The 25,874-nt window shown below is 34.0% G+C and overlaps 1 protein-coding gene across 1 annotated transcript; it reads right to left on the reverse strand.

The window, feature by feature from the left end:
- Positions 1-1,367: 1,367 nt before the first annotated feature.
- LOC125653612 (uncharacterized) lies at positions 1,368-19,390 on the reverse strand. The gene is made up of 13 exons (XM_056151645.1): positions 19,335-19,390; positions 16,490-16,619; positions 16,212-16,349; positions 15,002-15,197; positions 12,824-13,760; positions 12,404-12,500; positions 12,008-12,086; positions 10,759-10,891; positions 7,491-9,515; positions 6,745-6,855; positions 4,248-4,343; positions 2,894-2,950; positions 1,368-2,776 (listed from the first exon to the last, which is right to left on the reverse strand). The coding sequence occupies exons 5-13, from the start codon at positions 13,584-13,586 to the stop codon at positions 2,550-2,552; spliced, it is 3,588 nt and encodes a 1,195-aa protein (XP_056007620.1). The 5' UTR covers positions 13,587-13,760; positions 15,002-15,197; positions 16,212-16,349; positions 16,490-16,619; positions 19,335-19,390; the 3' UTR covers positions 1,368-2,549.
- Positions 19,391-25,874: the final 6,484 nt, after the last annotated feature.

Consider the following 25,874-nt stretch of genomic DNA (forward strand, 5'->3'; position numbering starts at 1 on the left):
ATTTTGAATACCCTCAAAACTTTGTTTTCGGGGATTATAACTACTAGCATTTTTCTTCCATCTCTTTTTAAAACCTAAAATGCATTATAAATCTGTGCTTTCTCTCAACTGATACCTTAATATCTACTAATATTTTTTGTTTACCTAGATGAATCCCATTATGCACTAAAAGTTCTTACCCATGTATATACATGAACCTCACTATGCACTACAAGAGTTTACCCGGTGTATACACATGAACCTCACAATGCACTACAAGATTTTACCCTGTGTATACCCAAGAATCTCACAATGTACTGAGTGTCTCCCGTGTATACACATGAACCTCACAATGCACTACGAGTGTCTCCCCTGTGTATACACATGAACCTCACAATGTACTATGAGTGTCTCCCCTGTATATACACAATAACCTCACAATGCACTACAAGATTTTACCGTGTATACCCAAGAACCTCACAATGTACTATGAGTGTCTCCCCTGTGTATACACATGAACCTCACAATGCACTATGAGTGTCTCCCCTGTGTATATATATGAACCTCACTATGCACTAGGAGTGTCTCCCCTGTGTATACACATGAACCTCACTATGCACTAGGAGTGTCTCCCCTGTGTATACACATGAACCTCACAATGTACTATGAGTGTCTCCCCTGTGTATATATATGAACCTCACTATGCACTAGGAGTGTCTCCCCTGTGTATACACATGAACCTCACTATGCACTAGGAGTGTCTCCCCTGTGTATATATATGAACCTCACTATGCACTAGGAGTGTCTCCCCTGTGTATATATATGAACCTCACTATGCACTAGGAGTGTCTCCCCTGTCTATACACATGAACCTCACTATGCACTAGGAGTGTCTCCCCTGCGTATATACATGAACCTCACAATGCACTGTAAGTGTTTACTCTGTGTATACAAAAATCTCAATATGCATATTCAATGTTTCTAAATGTCCCTTCATTATGCAAGCATTACAACACACTTTCATTGTATGCTTCACGTATTAGACATTTCTCCATTTCCTATGTGTACCAATATAAACTTATGGAAAATTAATGCTTTCTTTTTTATTATTCATTCGCAGTGTAATAGTTTAGCATCGTTTCTTTTACCATAGCTTGTAGATGTATTTAAGTGACAATATCTGCTACTCTGACTAGTATGTACTATCAAATTAACTCATTTCTCAAATGTTATATATGTATACTTTCTATGCATATAAATGTACACATAGGACGCATTGTCTACAGCGCTACAGCATACATCAAAAGGACCCAGTGTTCAAAGATTCAATTCATTTTTACATTCCATGTAACATAACCTTCTTAAAAAATATGCATTAAAACAACTGATATAAGAATAAACTTTATTTTATTGTTTCTCAGTCCATGGCTATTTCAAAGTATTTTATCAGAGGTAAGCCGAAAAGCTTCACATTTCTAAAACATCAATGAACTAGAAACATGTCTATAGGACATGAATGTCCCACCCAATGTACATTTGTATTGTAAAATGAACAAAAAAATAATATCCTGCTTCTTTGGTCTGAGCTTATAGTAATATATGATGAAAGAAGGAATAACTTAATTGTTTAAAGTTCATCCTTTAAGTAAATGCAAAATGACGAATTGCAAGGTTAAGGTCAGACTTATATTAAATTGAATAATTCTCATGAGTATGTACCAGTGTATGAGTTTTAATAGAAATATCCGGAATACTTTTTTTGAAAATGAGCTAATTACAAATTAAGGAATAGTGAGGTAAAGGTCATACGGAAGGTCAAGGTAAAGAAAATTTTGATGCAGTTGGATAGCTCTTACTAATATATAATTTGAAGAAAAAAATCTTGATAACTAAGTTAAACACAAAATGAGTAACAGTGAACTTAAGACCAACAATTTTTGACACAGTTGAATAGCTCTTACCAATATGTATTAGTGTATGAGTTTTCCTAGAAATATCTTTTCTTTGATACTGAACTAAATGCAAATTCAAGAAAAGTAAGGTTAAGACCAAAGGAAAGTTAACATGCAATTGAATAACACTAACCAATATCTATCAGCATATGGAATTCAATAAAAGTATATTCTACAATTTCTTTGAAACTTAACTAAAGATAAAGTGTGACAAATGGACAGATGGATGAAAGATGGACAAACACATATTCATGGCAGATCTCTTCCAAGAGACCAGCTTGCAAGAAAGTTTTTCACGGGTTGCATCAAGTTGGCATTACCAATTAGTTCCGCGGGAATGAATATAATGAAGTTACAAAGGAAGTTTCCCCAATTTTGATCAAACTTGTACCAAAACACAATAGGCAAAATTTAAAAAATCAGTTTAAAAAACATTACAGAATAAGGACAGGAAGGGGGAAAATAGTTATGGTACAAGTGAAATGAAAATAAAGTAATATATCCAAGTTACATCATCTCTCTAAGTTACATCTTTTAAATCATCTGAGTTACATCTCTTACATCACCTATCCAGTTACATCTCTTTGAAGATATTTTTTGCATTCTTTGCAAAGAAATCTACACCTGTTTTGTCATTTTCTTCACTTGTCTTCTTTCAGATGTAATGATATTTTTTACAGCAAACTTTATTTGTTTCCAAGTGAACTTGGCTAAACATGTCTCTTGCCTAATAGCATTTAAGCAATCCAATTGGCCAGGTGTTTTTCCTAAAGAAATAGGCTTCTTAAACTTTCTCAATAGGGCAGCTTTCTCATCTTGTGTCCACTGATGCCGTGTATTTGGCACTGTACAAAAGAAAGAAATACTCTGTTACAATTGACTAATATTGAAAATATTTGCACACATTAAGGTAAGCTTTTACTCTCTGTGCATGTGATAATTGTTTAAAAATATTTACAAACCTCTTTTAGGTTTCCCTTTCATGTATTGGTCATCACTTCCTGGTTTCTTTGAGGAGCCTTAAAAAAAGAGCAAAAGTTTGTTTCATCTTTTCGTCAATAAATATATGTACACGTGTTTGCTCCTCCACCCTAGCTTTCTTGAGCAGAGGGTCAGTTAAGTTCATTTCTCAACAGGGATCAAAATTAACTGGGTTCACTACCAGCACATTTTAGCTAGTGGATTATTTTCCAAGTAGAAAAATTAAGATTTTACTATCATTTTTCAATTGATTGCTGTTTTTACAGGAATTGAAGAAAACAAGCATGCCTCTATATCAAAATATATGAAAATAAAGTGCAATAATAATAAAAGGAAAGCCCTGGGTGATATGTTGCCCAATGCCATAGGCAGAGGGCGACATAACATTCAAGGGATTTCCAGTCATCAAGGGGTATGATATATAACATTTTAAAAGAACAAAACCAAAGAGGTTAATTCATTAAGACACTTATCATACATTATTTGACACACGAATGTAATGCAAAATTTGACCAAAGTGGAAAAGTTAGTTTTACAAATCATGACAATAATGATAATGTATGTTAACGCGGCTGTTGTTGATATTCAGAATTCAAACCGGCCGAAACTTTTATGGAAATTTTTGTACACACGGCCAGAAATACGTTTTTTGCTTCTTTAAAATCTAAATCATTTACACATCAACTTCTCTCCGTTTAAAGAAATGTTTCTGAAGATCATACCTTATGGAAATAATGCTTCTTTTTGCATAGATTTCCCCATCTGAATTATGCTATCCTCAATAAAATAGCTTGAGAATATCTTGCAGTTTTTCCCTTTGAGTATAAACGTAGAGTTTCTTCACAGAATGTTTTGTAAAATGGCCAAACTTGAGTTAATTAATTCCATAGTGTTTGCTAAAAACTTTCTCCTTTGTTAGATTATCCAAATCCTCTGAATAAAAATGCACAAATCGAAGAGTTTGAATTTAGCCGTTTACATTCATGTAGCAACCACAGTTTTGAATTTCAGAATTCATGCACATGAGGGATGATATAGTTGTTTTGGAGGGCATTATAACTGTTTCCCGAGTGATATAACTGTTTCATAGAGTCATTATAATCGTTTCCAGTGTGAAAAGGGTATATGGTGAAAAATATCAAATTTGTGACATATCGCGAAAACTAATACAAAAATGTTATATATTGTTACTGCTAGACCTATCATTTTGTCTGTGAATTTTCCCTCAGATGGCTTCGACAATCTTAATGAAACTTCACAGAAATAAAAAACACCAATCTGCTTTGATTGTTAAGAAAATGAAATGTGGTTCATAAAAATCTTCTGTTTTCATACCTGTTTTTGTATTTTTCCCATGTTCCCTTTCTTTCTTAGCCATGCCATGTGCATTCTCATTGTCCTCTTCACTGTCAGATTCACTCTCTGCAGCTTCTAAAAATATAAATAAGCCCATGGATTTTAATGTAAAAACATAAAAAATTCCAGTCTAAACTTCAAAGATACAGATAATGCTTGAAAATGGTCTCTAAAAGCAGATTCAACAAAATACTACCAATAAATAAACCTACACAATTTCACTGCAGTGTATAGTGAAGTGACTTTTTGCATGCTTTCCAGAAGTAAAGATGTTTGGGGTATTTTTTCCCCTTCAAGTTAAAGTCATGTATGCAGAAATACAAGATTTATAAAGAGTGCATCATTTTTTGCCCCAACCAAAGGCCCAGAAAGAGGGAAAATGGCATGAAATGAACCATTTTGCTACCTGTTTCCTATCGATTCTGGTCCAGTACTATCATATGATAATTATGTTCGTACAAAATGTCAGACAGAAAAGGATTCCAAGAGATGAATGTAGTGACTCAGGTGACCTTAATGTTAGCAAGAGGCCATTGGATCTTAACTGTCACCCAACTTTGCTTGGAACTCTAGGCTCTGGATTCATGTCACCAAAACTAGTTTGCTGAGGACCTTATGATCATTATAATATTCATGCAGCTCATTCATACAAAAGTTGAAGGGTAAAGAACATAAGAGTACACAGTGTGATAAACTTTAAATAGGCCCATGGGCCACATTGCTCACCTTAGTCACCTTGGCCCATATCTGAAGACTTTCCATATATATTTGCATGTAAAACCTTAGTCCCTATTGTAGCCCCAACCTACCCCTGGAGGCCATGAATTCTACAAACTTGAATCTGCACTATGTCAGAAAGCTTTCATGTAAACGTCAACTTCTTTTGGCCCAATGGTTCTTGAGAAGAATATTTTTAAAGATTTTCCCTATATATTTGTATGCAAAACTTTCATCCCCTATTGTAACCCCAACCTACCCCTGGGAGTCATACTTTGAACAAACTTGAATCTGCACTATGTCAGGAAGTTTTCATGTAAATCTCAACTCTTCTAGTTCATTGGTTCTTGAGAAGAATATTTTTAAAGATTTTCCCTATATTTGTATGTAAAACTTTGATCCCACCTTGTGGTCCCATCCTACCCCCGGGGACCATGATTTGAACAAACTTGAATCTGCACTATGTCAGAAACCTTTCATGTAAATATCAGTTTTTCTGGCTCAGTGGTTCTTTAGAAGGGGATTTTTAAAGGTTTTCCCTATATATTTGTATGCAAAACTTTGATTTCCCCTTGTGGCCCCATCCTACCCCCGGGAGGCCATGATTTTAACAAATTTGAATGTACACTATGTCAGAAAGCTTTCATGTAAATCTCGGCTTTTCTGGCTCAGTGGTTCTTGAGAAGAAGATTCTTAAACATTTTTCCTATATATTTCTATGTAAAACTTTGATCCTTTATTGTGGCCCCATCCAACTCCCAGGGGCATGATTTTAACAAACTTGAATCTGCACTATGTCAGGATACTTTCATGTAAATTTCAGTTTTTCTGGCCCATTGGTTCTTGAGAAGAAGATTTTTAAATGACCCACCCTATTTTTGCGATTATCTCCCCGTTGAAAGGGACATGGCCCTTCATTTGAAGAAACTTGAAAGCCCTTCACCAAGGATGCTTTTGGCCAAGTTCGGTTGAAATTGGCCCAGTGGTTCTGGAGAAGAAGTCGGAAATGTAAAAAGTTTACAGACAGACGACGGACAACAGGCGATCAGAAAAGCTCACTTGAGTTTTCAGCTCAGGTGAGCTAAAACAATGACCAATTCAGTCCAACACAGGGCCTGAATACAAGAGGACAAACTCAAACAAACTTGAATCTACACTATGCTGGGATGCTTTCTTTAAAGTTTCATGTTTTTGGTCCATTGGTTCTTTAGAAGATTTTTTGAAGATGCCACCAAATTTTCACGAATTCTTACATGTAATTATTTTCCAATAAAATTAAAGAAATTTGAATCCCTTTTGCCCCATGTGTGAAGTTTGATTGAAATGGCTCTGACAGTGGTTCTGGAGAAAATGCAATTTTGAAAAATTTACGACAATAACAGACAAATCAGCTCACTTGAACCTTTGGCTCATGCTGAAAAACATCTTCATAATACATGCACTGTACTTTAAAAGGAGGCCATATATATCATCTGTGCGTTACTTTCCAAATTTGAAAAACTGCTTGCATAAAATGCATACTACAGTGTGCGACATCACAAATGTCCTGTTCTGAACACAGTACACTGTGTAAAGTAGTCATTTTCCCCCTTCATATTTGACACTTTTATTTGGTCAATTATGAAATTTTTTGAAGACAGAATATGTGTGCATAGCAGTTCTTTTTCATTACAATATATTTTTGGCTGAAAGCCAAAGTTTACAAATGGTTTTAAAGTACTGCATGTAACTTTTGTTTAATTTTTCTTCTTTTTTTCACCTTTTGGAGGATTCAGCTTCCTCATTTTTCCTCTGTGACAATTGTCTTCATCACTTTCCTCTCCACTACTGCTCATATCCTCTTCACCTTCTTCATTGCCAAGTTTAATGTCTTCAATAAAAAAAATGATATGAAAATAACTGACAATGAAGATTACCATGGATCAAGAGATGTATACAGAATAATCCCCACCTCAGGCAGAGTTATTTATAATATAAATCAAGACCTGTCACATTGTTTAAACTACATCTATATATATAACTATGCACTCAGTGTGTCTCCTACAGTCTTGATAACAAAGATTTTAAAGATAGCATACTCTTCAACTATGCATATATTACACCTTATCATAAGGAATTTCACATTTATGTTGAGGCACACTTGCTTGTTGTAAATATGCACTTTGTGTCAAATAGTGAAGACGATTTTGAAATAAGAAATTTTGTCTCTGCAACCCACAAGTTCCTCAGGAGAGGGCTTCAAAAGCAGCAGTTCAGCCCTCTACCCATATGAGGTTTAAATAATTTTTGATTGAAAATGACCTGTTAGTTTCATGGAAGAGGTTGAAAATTCACAACTGGGTAATCTTAAAACTTCCAAATATATGACTATATAACTTTTCATATTTTGATGTGACCAATATTGACCACAATGGTCTATAATTTGAAAACCTAGCTCTGACATTATCAATTAGGCCTATATACACAAATAATTAAAGCAATTTTGTTTTAGAATAACAAAAATACCTTCACAGGCAATTTGGTCCAAAGATTTTCCACTGTATTTTGAAATTTCTCCGTTGTCAAAAGCAGTCAGAATTGTTCCCATTCTTGCAATCTGTAATGTATCGCTTGGGAGCCTATAAAATGATGTGTGCACCCTAATGTCATGTCCAAGGAAACCTGCCATGATTTCAATGTCACTTTTCTCTAAATTTAAAATTTGTGATACTGTAGCAACGTGTTTCCTCAGCTTTGTACTAGTCAAATTCCGAGTGTTTTTAACCCCACTTTCTTCAGCAAACTTTCGAAGACAATCTGAGCTTCGGATTGGGTTAAGGGAACTGAAGCCTGACCTGGCAAAGACATAAGGATTGCTTTTACTTACTCCAGCCTGTTCCCTGGTTTCATTTAGCAAAACTATGCTCCTCTCTAGTGCTGGTTTTATTAAGATTGGGACCATACGTCCTCTTTTTCCACGAATTTCAACTCTTGAAAAGGTTTTGCAGAGGATTCTTTCAAGTGGTTTTAAGGAATCTTCAATTTCTTTTAGTGAGTCACTCTTTGACCTTTTTTCACAGAAAGACGCAAGTGTCATTCTCTCTGACTCTCCACCTCTGCGTCTGTTAAACATCACAAGTCTGGCCAATGTCACTTGATTCAGCTCATCCCATACAGAATTCTTCACTGATTTTTGTAGCTGAATAACAAGCTCTTCAGTTTTTTCCTTAAGAAGAGTTTGCATTTTTTGGATGTCTTCTGCGAGAGGTAACCCATGACCTTTGTTCAATTTGTTTGATGCCAACGTCTGAAATGCACTGCTTGAGACTGAATCAGTCCATTCGTTTTCACACAGAGTGAAAAATCCCTCTGCGTCTTTGGTTGAATCTCCATTTCCTTGAATCAGGGCTAAGGAATTTTTGATTTTTGCACATTTTTTAAGAGAATGTCCCAACTTCAGTGCTAAGGATGGATTATTGTATGAATTTGAGTTTTCTTGAAAGCCACATAATGTTTTTGTACATTTTACCACAGCAGGGTACTTCTTTGGATGGATTGCATCATCTAGAGAATTAATATCTTTGTCAGTTTCTCTAAGTAAAATCAGTAATCTTCCAAGTTCTCTCATCTTTTGACTTACATATGTATAGAGGTGAGTCAAGTGTCCATGTTTCTGATAAAGTTTTTCCCCAACTCTCACAATAATAGGATCATTCCTGGCTGCTATACTAATTTCATCAGCAGACATTCGGCTTAATACCTTTTCTCTTAGGCCTTCGCTAACATCTGTGCTAGTTGGAAGAAGCAGCATGGATTGTGATGATACTTTTCTGTATTTTTCTTTTCTTTCAGGAGCAAACGGACAATTTTTGGTGTGTCGCCATAAAGAAGATTTAAGGAAAAATCCCAAACAATATTGACAAGGCAGAAATTGGTCTGCAGAAGTTTCATTCCAATTTCTAGTAAAAGTTACTAAAGTTCCATGGCGTGTTCTTAACACTTCATAATTGTGTTGAAAATCACCACTGTTTCTCAGCTTCATTAGGGCAAGTTTTCTATTGGTGGACTTTAAAGGATGAGATTTGATATGTTGCACATCTGTTTCATTTGAATGTACTCCCAAATAATGTTTAGTTATATTGGTGAATCCTTTTTCGCAGTACACACAATAGTGTACCTTGTCCCAAACACGAATCCCATCCTGATTCCCAGATTGCTGAACTTCCACATCTTTAACGGTACTTGAAATGATGTCATTCTTGATTACAAAATCTGTAGCTCTTTGCTTTTGGTGCTTTGATGCTGAATTTAAAGCCATAAGCTCTGATGTTGAACTAACTGTTTCCTCCTGGTCCAAAAATTGGAGTGGTCCTTGATAAGGAATAACATCCGAACCTGAATCTGAAACAAGTTCAACTTCTTCCTCAATTATTTCATCACAACTGTCTTCTGAAGTCACATTGTCTGCATCCTCTGACATTTCATAGTCTGGGTCAAAAGGATCAGAATGTTCAGACGAGTCCTCAAAAAGATCCGAGTGACTATTGCAACCTAAATAAACCATAAAATGGATTTAAAATAATGTTTCAAATTTAGCAAGAAATATCTCTGAAATTTATATGACTTCATTTTTCAACTGTTCCTCTATACTCTCTGTATTTCTTTTGCAAGTTCAATAACAATGTTGAAGAGATCATTTGAATTATTAAGTCAAAATATTATTACAATGAAAGTGTATTTGAACATGTTGCATACAAAAAACATTTAATTCCTCGGGTATTTATAGCTCACTATGCACTATAAGTGTTTACCATACATGTGTTAACATTAAATAGTTCACTATGCAACATCTGTATTTATACATGTGTTAACATTAAATACCTCACTATGCAACATTAGTGTTTACCATACATGTGTTAACATTAAATACCTCACTATGCAACATCTGTGTTTACCATACATGTGTTAACATTAAATACCTCACTATGCAACATCTGTGTTTACCATACATGTGTTAACATTAAATACCTCACTATGCAACATTCGCATTTAATGCATACATCATACCTCACCATGCAACATCCATGTTTACCATGTGTAAATAACTCTATTACCATTTATCATGTGTTAATACAGAAGTATGTGTCCCTCAACATGCACTTTTAGTATTTACTATATATATTTGTAAATACCTAATTTTATTTGACAACATGCTATCTTACAAAGCACCATTAGTGTTTATGTGTAAATAAGTACATTGAATGTACGCATGCAACCGGAGCCATAAATAACAAGGGATTTGCAACTTTTTGAAATTTTGTGACTTATTGCATGTCCTATTGTTTACTTTTTTTCAAATCTTGCATCGTTTAAATCACATAAATCTTTAAAATTAGGCTATTGAAGTAGAACCTCTTTATTAATATAAACAAACTATTTAAAATGTTGTATTTCTGTAAGTTTTTTTATTTAATATTGTAACAACAAAAAAGGAGTAATCAGAAATACCAACAGGTGAGTCGTGGTCAGCCATATATCCGAGATTTCACTAACTCCCAATCATTGACCTCTTTGATTTGCCTAGTTGCTTCTTATAATCAATATAAAGGTTCAAAACTTGAACTGTAAATGGTAGGTGTTTCTGGTGACTTAAATATAAGTTTCATAGAGTCTATGGAACACACATTACTAATCCATCAAACTAAGATAACTATATTGTACAACGTCCAATCTAAAAATATTTTGAAGTTTCATAATCATGTTTTTGACAAGTATCAAATAACAATGTACTTACTTTTCTTATGATTGAATAAAAATTTTCTGCCACCAATGACCAACATATCTCCATCATTCAATTCTTTGCCAATTTCAATTGGTTTTCCATTGAGAATGACAGGAAACTTTTTACTAAAATTTGTTACGGAAGCCTGAAAAATTGGAAATGTGGATAATCAAAGAAAGGATCATATAAAGCATTTGCTGTACAAACAGGATGAGGAATTTATAAAAGTAGAAAAATAAATATTTTTTTAAAAATACATTTTAGTAAAATTGTAGGGGAAAATCAAAGTAAGACTTAAAGAACTTTAGAGATACTGTTTAAAGAGTACTGCTAAAAATGTTGGTCAGGTTTATTACAAATGTACATGTAAGTCAAATTAGACTACTAAAGAAAAATATATGTAAGCTAGATCATCTCAAAGGGCCCCACTTTTTTTGTAAGGGTCATTGGGATGAAAAGGACTTGTATATAGGAATGTATTAAGAACATGACCTCAACTCCTGACTTATATTTTACCCATGGGCACTTTTTGGATGACATATGAGCCAGTACGAAAATACGCCAGAGGCAGTTCAGTACTTACAGGAAGAAGAAGAAGAAGATAGGACCACAGGGAGAAAAATATGCTCATGACAAGGATTTTAAACAGAGATCTGCTTTAACCCTTGACTCTGTGAAATTAGTTCAAGGTCAATGCAAATGCATAACCATCAAGCACTCTGGATTAAATATGAGTCAGATTGGGCCAATGGGAGAAAGCATAAACCTCATAAAGATTTACAGAATTTTTTTAACCTTGACCTTTGATCTTAAATGAATTGGTTTAATATTAATACACCCTTAAACCCAGAGATAATCTGTGGGTGAAGTTTTGGCAAAGACTGGACCAAGGGGAGAGAAAATATGTTCTATACAAGGATTTTACAGTGACATTTTTCATACATTGACCTTTGATCCATAGAATTGGTTAAAGGGCACTAAAAATCTTCCCAAAAGCACTCTTATGTGTGAAGGATAAGAAAGATTGGGTCAAGGAGAGGAAAAATATGCTCTGGACAAGGATTCAACACAAAAGTTGTTTATGACTTTGACCCATGATCCATAAAATTGGTTCAAAGTCACAGCACACTCTACTCATGGACACTCTATGAGTGAAGTTTGCTCCACACAAATTAAATTAGAAAAATAGACGGAAAGACCAATCACTACAAGGCACACACCGAGTGGAGATCTAATGATTTACATATAGATAGTACGTTACCTTGAATCTGTCAACTGCAACAACTGCATGAATATTGTCAACATTTGTTAGGGACACTTTTATATTACACTCTCTTCCACTACAAATCAATAAAAAGAGTATTAAATCTAAAATATTAAAAATATAAGTTTAGTCACATTGTTTTTAAGTCAATAATCATGAATTTTTAATGTATATTACAAATATTCACATTACTGCAAGCATACTTCTATTTATTAAATGAAATTGCATGATAGATTGATGTACTATCCCACACATTTTCTTTCCAGAAAATGTTGGATTAGAAAAGTTTTACTGTGAAAAAATTCTAGCAATTGTAAAAAAATTTGTGTGGTAAAATCTCCAAATATAACACACACAAAAATTAAAAATTCATTTTATATTACTTAATTATACCTTCCAATGACACATTCCTCTTCATTCATATGGTAAATGGCTCCTAAACTATCATCCTTCTTGATCACCGTTATTTTTGCAAGACACATCCCAACATCTATCAACCAAAGTTGAGAATAAATTTCAGAAAAGAACTATATTTACAAAGCAATTCTCAATTCATGTAATAATGTAGAATTCACTGGTCAACACTGGAAAATTGGACTCGCCATTTGGGTGACCATGACAGAAATTTAAATTGTCAAAATTAATTTCAGTTTGCCCCCAAAAAGAAAAAAACTTTTAATATTCATATGTTTATATTTTTATGCAAAATATAAGCCTTTTTAATAAGTTATTTCATTGTCAATGTTTCTATCATAATTTTGCATTTCCAAGAGCAAATACACATATACACTGTACACATATATATTTATATACCTTCTAAGCGTGAATCTTTGGTGGTGGCTCCTCGTGTAGAGTCTGACTTTTTAGTGGTGGTTCCTCGCATAGAGTCTGAGTCTAAATCTTTGGTTGTGGCTCCTCGCATAGAATCTGAGTCTAAATCTTTGGTGGTGGCTCCTTGCATAGAGTCTGAGTCTTTGGTGGTGGCTCCTCGTGGATAGTCTGAATCTTTGGTGGTGGCTCCTCGCGGAGAGTCTGAATCTTTGGTGGTGGCTCCTCGTGGATAGTCTGAATCTTTGGTGATGGCTCCTCGTGGAGAGTCTGAATCTTTGGTGGTGGCCCCTCGCATAGAGTCTGAATGTGAACCTTTGGTAGTGGCTCCTTGCGGAGAGTCTGAATCTTTGGTGGTGCATCCTCCTGTAGAGTCTGAATCTTTGGTAGTGGCTCCTTGTGCAGAGTCTTGGTTTGAATCTTTGGTGGTGGCTCCTTGTGTAGAGTCTGAGTGTGAATCTTTGGTGGTGGCTCCTTGTGTAAAGTCTGAATCTTTGGTGGTGGCTCCTTGTGTAGAGTCTGAGTGTGAATCTTTGGTGGTGGCTCCTTGTGTAAAGTCTGAGTGTGAATCTTTGGTGGTGGCTCCTCGTGTAGAGTCTTGGCGTGAATCTTTGATGGTGGCTCCTTGTGTAGAGTCTGAGTGTGAATCTTTGGTGGTGGCTCCTTGTGTAGAGTCTGAGTGTGAATCTTTGGTGGTGGATCCTCGCGTAAAGTGTGAATGTGAATCTTTGGTGGTGGATCCTCCCATAGAGTCTGAATCTTTGGTGGTGACTCCTCGTGGAGAGCCTGAATGTGAACCTTTGGTGGTGGATCCTCTTGGAGAGTCTAAATCTTTGGTGGTGGCTCCTCGTGTAGAGTGTGAATCTTTGTTGGTGGATCCTTGCTTAGAGTCTTTGTCTCCACCTATTTTGCATCTTTGGCGCTAAACAATATTTCAAAAAATCATTAACAGCATTCACAAATGTTATGAATTACTGTCTATAGAAGTGTTTTTATTCTTTTAGTACCTTCAGTGGAATTAAGTCCTACTTAATTAAATACATTTCTAAATGTCAACACATACATTGTAAATATAAAGCAGTTAAAGAAGAAAAGACACTAATTCAAATTTGCATTGGATGACAGAAAACTTTATCACTTAATTCATATTATACATGCTAAATATATTTTTCACTCTATCCCGAGTTAAGCTACAAACATGCATCATTCTTTGTAAGGCCCAAAAATATATATTGGTTTCCACTTTCCCGACCGACCCTAAAAATTTCTGCCGACCCCAACATATTTTCCCCCCATTCTCACAGACTTAGCAAATGTCATCACTACAACTAGAGTATATTTATTAACTTATTAAGTTATCTATTACGCACATACTTCCAAAACACCAGAACAGTTTTCGTATACAGTACAGTGGAAGAACTGTTTTGATTTATCATATAACTTTTATTTGATTACTAAATTATACATTTCATGCATAGTAGAATACTGAATCATTAAAAAATAATTCAACCTATAAAATCGAGAGAAAAAAAACACCCAACAACACACTACCTACACCTACCAACCCTTGATAATATTGAGATGAAAGTGGAAACTAACATATATTTCTTTTTGCCTAATAAATGCACAAATCTGAATACTACATGTATAATATTCATTTAATGTTAATCTGACCTCAATAACTGGGCTAAAAAAAAACTTTGGGACAAAGTCGTCAAATGACTCCTTATTTTAAATTTAACAGGCCATTCTCAGATCAAGGTCACCAATAGTAAAGCTTTTGATTTCCTTACAATATTTGCAAAGTTCCTTGATAACAAATGCAGTCAAAAACACAGACATGACATGTTATTTTGATTAGTCCACATCTTGACTATTTTGACTGAAGTTAAGTGTTTGATCCCATTAAAAAAAAAAAACTAGCCTGGTTACACATTTACGGTTGCAGAATACCGATCAGCTCCTAATTTAACTTGCAAAATCTTGATTTAAGTCATAAACTGCCAGTTGATAGCTCAAAAATTTTAGCCCTATGTGAACATTTACAAATTAGCAAAGTACCAGATGGATAGATAGGCAAACATTATGATAATAAAACGATTCCTTTATAAACCCAAAATTCTTTCAAGAGTTAAATAATGGAAAACAAAAAGTTTCAAATACCGTTTTAGAGGTTCTCCAACTATAAATTCCTGGACCATAGTTATATCGTAGTTCTTCCCCAGTGTTTATGTCTCTGACAGCAACAAAATATACATGGGGTTTACCATCTTCTTCAATTATCGTTGCTTTACAATTTGGTTTTTTGTGCTCATCATTTAGTAATCTTCCAAATGATCTGTTTTCTGTAGCATCAATGCTGTTTTAATGAAAAATAAGTCAATAAAATGACTGTAATAATAAAAATTATGCATCAACATACATGTATCATAAAACACACAACCTCATCACCAACATTAATTTTCACAATGAAATAAACAAATCTGGCTAAAAGCATACTTTTTGAAGAAACGGCCACAAGTTATATCCAAATTTTAAAAGATTAAAATATTGAAATTAAAGCATTAAATGATACATAAAATGGCTGTTCAGTGGATTAAAAGCATGAAAGATATGATCAAGATAGTTATAGAATCTAAAAAGCAGTTCACTTTGATCTACTTTAGGTCATGATACTATCCACACCCTCAACCCAGATGAGGTTCAATGCCTTAGCATGCTTACACAGGCATATGAATTTTCCTCAACATTCATTGATCCAAGGACTAATCAAGCTTTTTAAATCCACTAGTCCATAACATTAAATCACTAATCCAGTGGCAAATAAAAACAAAACTGAAACAATGTTTGTTGTTTACTCATCAACTCATGGCTTCTTTTGTATCATGTTGTCAAATTGATGCTATCAAACTAATAATTGTATCATAACACATAAAACATATCAAAATGTTATGGTGATGCGACAACAATTTCAAAAGCTACCTTATGCTGTATTGATTTGGAAAAAACAACATTTTGGGAATTATTCAATATGAATAAATATGTATATATATGTATAACTACGATCAAAAAACCTAATGTAAAAAAGTGAAACGTATAATACTTTAGACGGTCCATGCGGTTTTAATCACATTCATTTACATATTTGGATTTGTGTGCTATTTTTTCTTATAACAAATAATTAAATGACTCCGCATCAAAATAGTAAAGTTCAAAACCGGACACTGAGACATCAGACATTTCGATCCGGTGTAAAAAATGATGCATCGGACCTCAGGCACTGTACATCGGTCAGGTCCGACGTCTTTCGCATAGACTGCCCCTTGTAAAGACATAACAAAGCTATAGAATGGCATCTAGCCTCTATACTTACCAAAATTGCTTTCTTTTAAAGTGTAATTGAAAAACATATGTGTCATCTTCAGAATCAAAATCTCCTTCGATGAGTTCTCCCCTATATTCTAGTAGTATCTCCCCTTCAATAAATTTTTTTTGGCAAATACACCTTGCCCTAACAAAACAAAAATACATGTATTTAAATAGCGAGTATTCTTTTTGAACATATGATATGTGTGCCCTCTCTAGATCCTAGCACTATAATTCATAAATGAAAAATCTTGGATAATCAAAGAAGTTGCTTAATACAAATACCTATTTCTTCATTAATGAATTTTGCTTCAAAATTCTCCTTTTCATCAGACTCTCTTTGTTCAGAGTTAAGCAGCAATGATTCTTCAACTTTTCTCTTCCGGATTTTCCTTTTTGCATTCATTTCAGAAATCTGATAATGATAAGAAACAATCAATTTCTAGTTAGTGATTACTCTATGTTATTTCTCCAGTTTAAAGGGTAATTCATCACGTTTAAATCCTTTTGTTGGGACATGTAGATCCTCATATAAGATTAAGCCAAAGATCGAAAAATCCTTCCACCGCTATGTAAAACTTTAATACGGTACCAATTTTGATACACCAGATGCGCATTTCGACAAACAATGTCTCTTCAGTGATTCTCAAGCTGAAATTTTGGAAATTCGAAATAATAAATTTTGAAGAGCTAAGAGGAAAACTAGAGTGCCACAAAAAATGGAGCCAAATTCGTCTAAGGATCAGAGTTATGCATAAGGGAGATATCATCCTTAATTTTGAAATGAATTTCTGAATTTTATCCCAGCAATTAAACATACATCCGCCGGGATCGAAATTAACTTTTTTCACTACTAGCAAATTTTAGCTTGTGGATTATTTTCCAACTAGCAAAATTGAGCTTTTACTAGCATTTTGCAATCGATTGCTATTTTAAAGGAATTTAAGAAAACAAGCATGTATCTATATCAAAATATAGGGCACTTTTTAAAAATCTTCTTTAAAGTGCAATAATAAAAATAATATTGAGAATTCTTTCATTTAAATTTTAATGAATTATCAGACAACATACATGTATCATTGGTGCATGATGAGGGTCATAGGGTACACATGTGCGGTGAACTCGTTGTCCAGAGATCTACCACCTATTTACAACATCATGTGGTTTGAAATCTTGAAGACTGCGTCAATTCTAACTATATCTTCAAAACTTTTGGAAATTTCACCTAAAAAATTCTAATTTTAAAAAAATCGCGAACTCTAAGTGTTTCGCTATAGACTACAGGACACTGCATGAAGCATGACACTAACACTTTCATGTGTTGTTTAATGTAAACACGGACGAGATCAACATGCTTGCTATTTAAATCAGACGTCTCTGAGGCGCCCAAAGTGTGCATGAAGTAGGCCATCTTCGACATCACTGACTGAGATGACCTTGGCCTTAGTTATTTATTCGATCAACGTTTACTTTTTCAATACTTGTATATTCATTCTGTAAAGCATTTCTATGCACAAGACAAAATTATTGTAAAGTTCAAAGTACAGCCAATAAACCAAGGATATCTTGAAAAAAAGATCGGGGTTTTTTTTACTCGCAAAAAGCTGCGATCACTTGTGATTTTTCACTCGCTATGTCAATTTTTAACTCGCATTTCCCCTTAATTTCGTTGCCTGATCCGTATTTTCAGGCTAGTAACAAAATACTGAGCTATTGGGCTGTATATAAATATATAAATACACTGTCTTTATATGTAGCGGCCAGCCGGTTTCGATCGCCAGTGGCCAGATAGTTCAGTTGGTAGAGCACTTGACTAGAGAATTCAGGTGAACCAGGCTCGAATCCCGGTCTGGTCTGTTGCATTTTCTCCCTTCCTGTTTTTGGTGCTGTTGACCACCCCTGGACTTGCAGGTGAAAGTCCTGCCAGAGGGAAAAGAATCTGGGCTGTGCCGTGTCTTTGAGGACAAAGACAATTTAAGGAGGGAGGAATATAGCGGTCATCTATATAGAGGGGCAGGATTTTTTAATCGTTGGCTTTATTGAGCAACTTATTCAGGTCCAACCCAAAGACTATTTCTACCTACGTAGCTACTTATGGCTACCAAGGTATTTAAACCTACTCTAGGTAGCTATTTTTACCTACTTTTTCCTTTACTTGCATTTCGTGGCCAAACGCAGGAACGGCGCAATATTGTGTGTACCAAATTTCTTGATTCACTTACAATGACGATGAATACCATAAAAATATTGGGCAAAATATGATTACTTTCTAACCTTTCAAATTTGCATCAATAATTCCACCCAGTTCCATTTTCTAGGAGCTAATTAAGATCAAAGCTACGTGATAAGAAGTCTAGAATGTCTTACAAATCTTTATTATTTTAATTTTAAAGTTTACCTTCATGCATTTTTACATTAAAGGTTTTTGGGGCGATTTTTCATGCATTTCCCCAACCTTCTCCACCCTCGTAAAGTATTCAAATTTACACTTGAATTTTGCCGTGCACATGCACTTGATACATAAAACGACTGACCTGTTTAAAATCATTATTTATTTATATTTTTAAAAACAGGTAAAAGTAGGTTGAAGTAGCTACTTTAAGTAGGTTTAAATACCTAGGTAGCTAGCCTACCTAGGTAGCCACGTAGGTAGAAATAGTCAAGAAACTTGCTTTCGATTACGATGAAATTCTCGCCACGCTGTCACATGCTACACGGTCAGTAAAAGTGGAAATAGGATACAGTTAATTATCGTAAATCGAAAAGGTTTAAATACAAGATACACCACCCCTGGACTTGCAGGTGAAAGTCCTGCCAGGGTAAAAGAATCTGGGCTGTGCCGTGTCTTCGAGGACGAAAGCAATTTAATGAGGGATGATACATATTGCATTTCAAGTATATATCTATATAGATCTAAAGCACCAAATTACGTATGTATTATGTGATGACATACAATGTATCCAAAAACCAGTGACGTCACGAGATTTAAACTAACACTAAGCAGTATAATTTACAGACCTTTACATCTTATGATCTATTACTAGACAGGTAATTGATATGCATTTTTCTGTCAAACTGAACAACATTTTATCATTTACAAGACTGTACACATATTCTGAACTGGACAAACCTTCACTTTGGTCTAACCCGCGGCACGGCGTCCCGCCATCAATAAAAGCTACGCCAAAATTGTTATCCCGAACCCGATCGTCCATAGTACCTCGGAATTAATTCACCTACCAATTTTTCTATCATACATTCATGTTTAAGTGATAACGTGTAGATAATCAGTGAAAAACATGAATATCATGAATTATAAATCTAGAATAATTTAATTTATACCAATTAAAAAAAAACTAACTAGGACCAAATTTAATGCGGGACGTTTCGCTCCAAGGGATGATTCATTAGCTTAGACCTTACGCTCTTTATCACGTTCACATGGCAAATCTCCCACATAAACATATAGATCAGACTTATGTATTGCATTGAAATAAAAATACTCTGTATTTACATATTTTGTGTAAAAGTACACCCGAAATACCCAAGAAATTGAACATTTAAAAATACAAGGAATTAAGGGGGCACCGGAAGACACCTGTAAAATATAAAAGCAATTCATCATCAGTTTAAGTATTCTTTACATTTTGAGTTATTTTAATTTCCTTTTCTGTAAATGTATAGTCATTCTACCAAATCTCATCCCAGTCAGAATGATAGAGCTGAATCGTACATTGACCGTGGTTTGCAACGATGATTTGATATATATGCACATTTATATATCGCTTCAAATAACTTTTCATGAAATGACTCCCTCCCCTCACAAAATCACACACAACTAGATCTACATGTATTTACGGTTTTACGATTTGCTATCTCCTCATCTTACGTTTTTCTTTTGAGCCCCCCCCCCTTTCACACACAATTTTAGTACAAGACTACCCTACTGATTTTTTTCTTCTCTCTATGGAATGTCTTGATCATGCTATAGATCTACATATTATGTATAAATATTTATATTAGACTATTTTCTCTTGGTACGAAACAGATAGGGTATGTTCAGGTAATTCTGAACAGCGGATAATTCCGGACAGATTACGACAACCTAATGGTATTTGGGGAGAGAGAGAGAGAGAGAGAGAGAGAGAGAGAGAGAGAGAGATCTTCAATCAATTAACTTTTTCGTGTGAAAATGATTTAGAGAAAAATTGGCAGAAACAATTTATTATCATATGGCTTACTGTGTTTTATGATTTCACTAACCATTTCAAATTACAATTTCTATATTCTGTCTCAATACTTGCTGTGAGTATTGACTATATAGGACTCTGAAAAGTCTGATTTGGCAGATTAATGTTAGTCTTGAACCCAGGATCATCAAAATTATGACCTTGTGCTATATCCAATCAAAGCTCTACCCTTGAAAAAATTAATTCTACGGTTATGGTGAAACTTGGGTACATATAAGTAGAAAAATTTATCAAGTGTTTTAATTATTTCAATATTTGGCATCAGTCTTTACCCAAACGTGGGTCTGTGTCGGCTGTGTCTATACAGTACAACTACTTTCAACCAAAACAATTATTTAATCTATATATAGTTACTAACAACTTAGTGCCAGAGGTCAAAGATGCTGTTTAATTCCCAACAGTTTAATGTAATTTTTAACACACATACATCAATATTCCCCATACACTGCATATAAACTAAGCATTTTCCATGTTTATTATTTGAAATTTAAATTCATTTGGAATCGGAATTTACAAATGCATAACCTTATATTGTATATCAAAATTTTGCTTAGAAATTGTATTTGATAATTCACTAAAATAATATAGGGATATCTCAAATGCACTATTGGCTATTTCCATGGACACTGATTTTTCAAAATGTAAATTTTAATGTGAATTCTATTAAAATATCAGTATAACAGTTTGAACTAAAGACATATTGATTTCAAGGTATGTATTTCAAATATTTTCTTCCACAAGTCAATCTTACCAAACATTGATAATTTGAAGAAAATACCCTTGATCTTCCAAGACCAGTTTCGACATAACAAACGAAGTGTAACTTTCAAAAATGTATAAGAAACCATTGTCATAAAAATTAACTTCAAAATCCTCAGTAAAAATAAACTGTTTAAGAACTGAATAACTTGATGAATGCAGAACAAATATACCAAACTTGCACATTATCAAGAGCCTGGAATGGAATCGGACTAGAAATTAGATTTTATGGAGTACCATATATACCATATTCTTAAAATTCTATAAGAATATAAGAAAACTTTTTTTTTTATTTCGTTATTCACCGTCCGAATTTTCTCGTTAGAGAAATTTTTTGAACGTATACAAATCGAAGGATACCGTAACCAACTCCAGTTTTTGATTTAAACTGATCTCAAATATTGTTTTGATCTTCTTCTAACAATATTCTTCAAATTCAAAAACCTATTTGTTTAAACAGAACGCCATTTTTGTACGATAAAACGCGTGGATTTCCTAATAAAATCTTAATAACTTTGTAGAATTATAAATCTTTGTCAAAGGTACATAAGGTATATAAGGTATAACAAAGGTACATAAGGTATATATATATATATATATATATATATATATATATATATATATATATAATGTGTTCTTATATTATAAAAATGTCTACAGAAAAGTCTTACCTTAAAAGTTTTCGTTGTGATCCAAGTCGTAAAATCCCGAGGAGTCTAGAAGTGTTTAAACGAGTTCCGAGTTTTAGCTAGTCAACCAATCAAAAATCAGCCAATCACGATAAAGGATATGCAAAGCGTGTGTAAAAAGTTGAAAGTGGTAAAATATGAGTCGAATGCGGCAGGTCACACACCTTTCAGCCAACTGACGACATATCGAGGTAACTGAGATATTGAAACCACGCAATCACCATAGAATATATACACCAAAACAGAGGTATACATTCCGAGGTCACGGAAAATGTACCTCGGTATTTCACACATACCTCAGTCTGTTGGTGTGTTAACATATATAATACCTCAGAAATGTAGGTAGACCAACACACACACACACACACACACACACACATATATATATATATATATATATATATATATATATTATAAACATGTATCACGCAAATATTAAAGTAGGAAAAGTAAAGCCTAGCATCTTACTCTCTGTAAAATTTGAGAGGGGGGGGATAAAATGTGTAAAGTGGGGACAATTTCTAACCATTTGACAAAAATCTGCCCAAGTCACGGGCACTGGAAGTTAATGTATATATATAGTATGTGCATGCATAAAAAAGGAAGGGTAGGACACTCTTTTCGAGGCAAATTCGGGTTTGAGTTATTGTGGACGTTTCTCAAACGGCCTGACGCGATGAATCGTTCACATATGCCTTACTTTCAATATCTGTAGGGTTTCGTTTCGTTCCAATGCCGTTCATTCGAAGAAAAAGATGTTTTTACATCTCCAAGTGTCTAAGAATTTCGCTAGACTGCCTTACTTCCGGTTTAATCGCACTGAATCGAAAGGTAAGTTCTGATTGGTCAATAATAAAATTAAAGTCTGAATTGACACATGTTATCTAATCCATAAATACATATGTAGAAAAAATAATTCTAAGGATTATTACTTCATGATGGTATTAAAGACTAGTGGTTAAGTACATGAGCCATGTTTGTTTTTAATAGTTCAAATATTCGTATCATTATTTCAGAACCAATAAGAATGACATTATAAACTTATAAATGTTTATTACATTGACCAATCAGAACTTTCATTTCGATTCGGTGCGATTAAACCGGGCTGCTTTATAGCATTAAATTTTAAGGGTATCTTCAATTCAGTGTATGATATAATTAGTTCATTAATGGGAAGGATGAACATTACCTATATTCAGTATACTTCGGTTTAAATTCCTTTAAAAATACATCTAATTAAGAAATGACCGGATTAGATTTTTAAAAGAAAAAGGGATTGGCCACACATCGAATTTTCTCTTAAAAGGTAGAAATAGTGAAGAAAATCGTCCATTTCCCGGATTACGGAGAGGTTTGAAAAGTACTCAACATTACAAGAGAAACAGAACCGCCGGTATGTTTGTATATAAATACATGTACTCAACATTACAAGAGAGCTAGAACCGCCGGTATGTTTGTATATATAAATACATGTACTCAACATTACAAGAGAAATAGAACCGCCGGTATGTTTGTATATATAAATACATGTACTCAACATTACAAGAGAGCTAGAACCACCGGTATGTTTGTATATATAAATACATGTACTCAACATTACAAGAGAAATAGAACCGCCGGTATGTTTGTATATAAATACATGTACTCAACATTACAAGAGAAATAGAACCGCCGGTATGTTTGTATATAAATACATGTACTCAACATTACAAGAGAAATAGAACCGCCGGTATGTTTGTATATATAAATACATGTACTCAACATTACAAGAGAAATAGAACCGCCGGTATGTTTGTATATAAATACATGTACTCAACATTACAAGAGAAATAGAACCGCCGGTATGTTTGTATATATAAATACATGTACTCAACATTACAAGAGAAATAGAACCGCCGGTGTGTTTGTATATAAATACATGTACTCAACATTACAAGAGAAATAGAACCGCCGGTATGTTTGTATATATAAATACATGTACTCAACATTACAAGAGAAATAGAACCGCCGGTATGTTTGTATATATAAATACATGTACTTCATATATACCCTAGGCCACTAGTTATTATAAGTTCTGCTATAATGACCAATGAGGGTAATTTTTTTTAAAAAGGAGGATTTATTTCGGACTTTATGGGTATGCAAGACGTTGTTGACATGCATTAGAAATATTTTCAAGAAAAAAATAATTAAATCAACTCATATAGCTTATTTGGAGGGAGGGGTGTGTGTGTGAACCCAAGCACCTGTGGATGATCTTAGAATCTCATCAAAACTCGAACAGACGGCGTGACGTCAAAATTATTGATTTTTGTGGTCTTGAATACAAAAGAGTTACACATCATGGCAGCCTCTATAGGTCGCGGGAATTTCAATTTTTGACGTTTTCAAATTAGTTCTGAAGCATATGTAGGCCATATATCAACATAATTGTATGACAAATCTTTATCATGTAAAACTTATACGGTACCAATTTTGATGCACCAGATGCGCATTTCGACAAATAATGTCTCTTCAGTGATGCTCAACCGAAATGTTTGAAATCCAAAATAACTATGAAGTTTTGGAGCTAAATATAGCCAAAAACAGCGTGCCAAAAAAAGTGGAGCCAAATTCGTCCATATGATTAATCCTATCATTTATCATGTAAAAATCTTTTGGGTTGCCTTTCCATTTAATGCAATTTTGGAGACTGCATTTTTAAATCACATGTACATGCTTCTTCTGAATTTAATAAACTGTCTATGGACTCTTATACCCTGTTTGACCATTATTGGATTTAATAAACTATCTATGGACTCTTTTACCCTGTTTGACCATTATTGAATTTAATAAACTATCTATGGACTCTTATACCCTGTTTGACCATTATTGGATTTAATAAACTATCTATGGACTCTTATACCCTGTTTGACCATTATTGAATCTAATAAACTATCTATGGACTCTTATACCCTGTTTGACCATTATTGAATCTAATAAACTATCTATGGACTCTTATACCCTGTTTGACCATTATTGAACTATTACTACTAAATGAATTACCATTAATGATTCCTTATTCAGACAATGAGTACTATCTCTGCACTGTTTTAAGTTCACCCGAGTTAAGCTTTTCGCAACCCACTGCAACATCTCTCAGTACTATCAGTACTTTGATTATATATCTAACCTGTCCAGCATCTCCTTAACTATTTAAGGTAGATATGTCATACTTGGTTCAGATTTGTTTCGAAACGATCTTGTATTTCATATAATAACCAATGACCTTGAAATTTGACCCACTGTTAAGAAAATGAAACCTTTAAAATACCTTCAGAAGTATATATTTTATATAGATTATTTATGACACGATAATGTGATACAAACGTATTATATCTTGTGCCATTGACATACTTTCTTAAAAGCCTGACCTAATCAATATCTCCTAAATTTTCTATGGTAAATCTTTTGTATTTTGTGTATAAATTCTTAATGACAATGCCTTAATGTGTTTTGGTGTTTCATTTGAGACATTGTGCAGGAAGTCTGACTTACATATGTACGTTTAGCAAAAGTCTGACGTATTGAATATATCCTGAACTATTTAAGATAAAACTTTCATATTTTGTATATAGATTTCTTATGACAAGGTTTTCCATACCCACCATCAACTATGACCTTGTGACCTTGTGACCTTTGTTTTATCCAGATCATGAAGATCAGTAAATCATATCTGTTTTATGTGAATTTATTTGTTGTGATCCGTTGAGGGAGGCTAAGTTGGGACTAAAATAAGAGGTAAACATTTTTTTGGAAATAAAAGAGTGATTAAAAAGTTATCTAAAATCACAACAGATGAACAATAGCAGGAGACTCAGATAGGATGTGGTGCATGAGCCTCTACATTATATGATAAAATCCAAATACCCCAAAAATCGTTAACAACAGTTCTTGATGTTCGATTTATAAGGCCATCTCTCTGTTGTTTGT

The sequence above is a fragment of the Ostrea edulis genome, chromosome 10, assembly GCF_947568905.1.
Source record: "Ostrea edulis chromosome 10, xbOstEdul1.1, whole genome shotgun sequence".
Lineage (NCBI taxonomy): Eukaryota > Metazoa > Mollusca > Bivalvia > Ostreida > Ostreidae > Ostrea > Ostrea edulis.

What these genes read in the sequence shown, in the direction of transcription:
- LOC125653612 (XM_056151645.1), bottom strand. Translation starts at nt 13,586, where the DNA reads ATGGGAGGATCCACCACCAAAGATTCACATTCACACTTTACGCGAGGA. An exon ending in TTTATTCAATCATAAGAAAA is followed by an intron (nt 9,516 to 10,758) that starts GTAAGTACATTG and finishes TGGTTTATTTAG; the next exon opens with GTTGCAATAGTCACTCGGAT. An exon ending in GGACCAAATTGCCTGTGAAG is followed by an intron (nt 6,856 to 7,490) that starts GTATTTTTGTTA and finishes TTTTTATTGAAG; the next exon opens with ACATTAAACTTGGCAATGAA.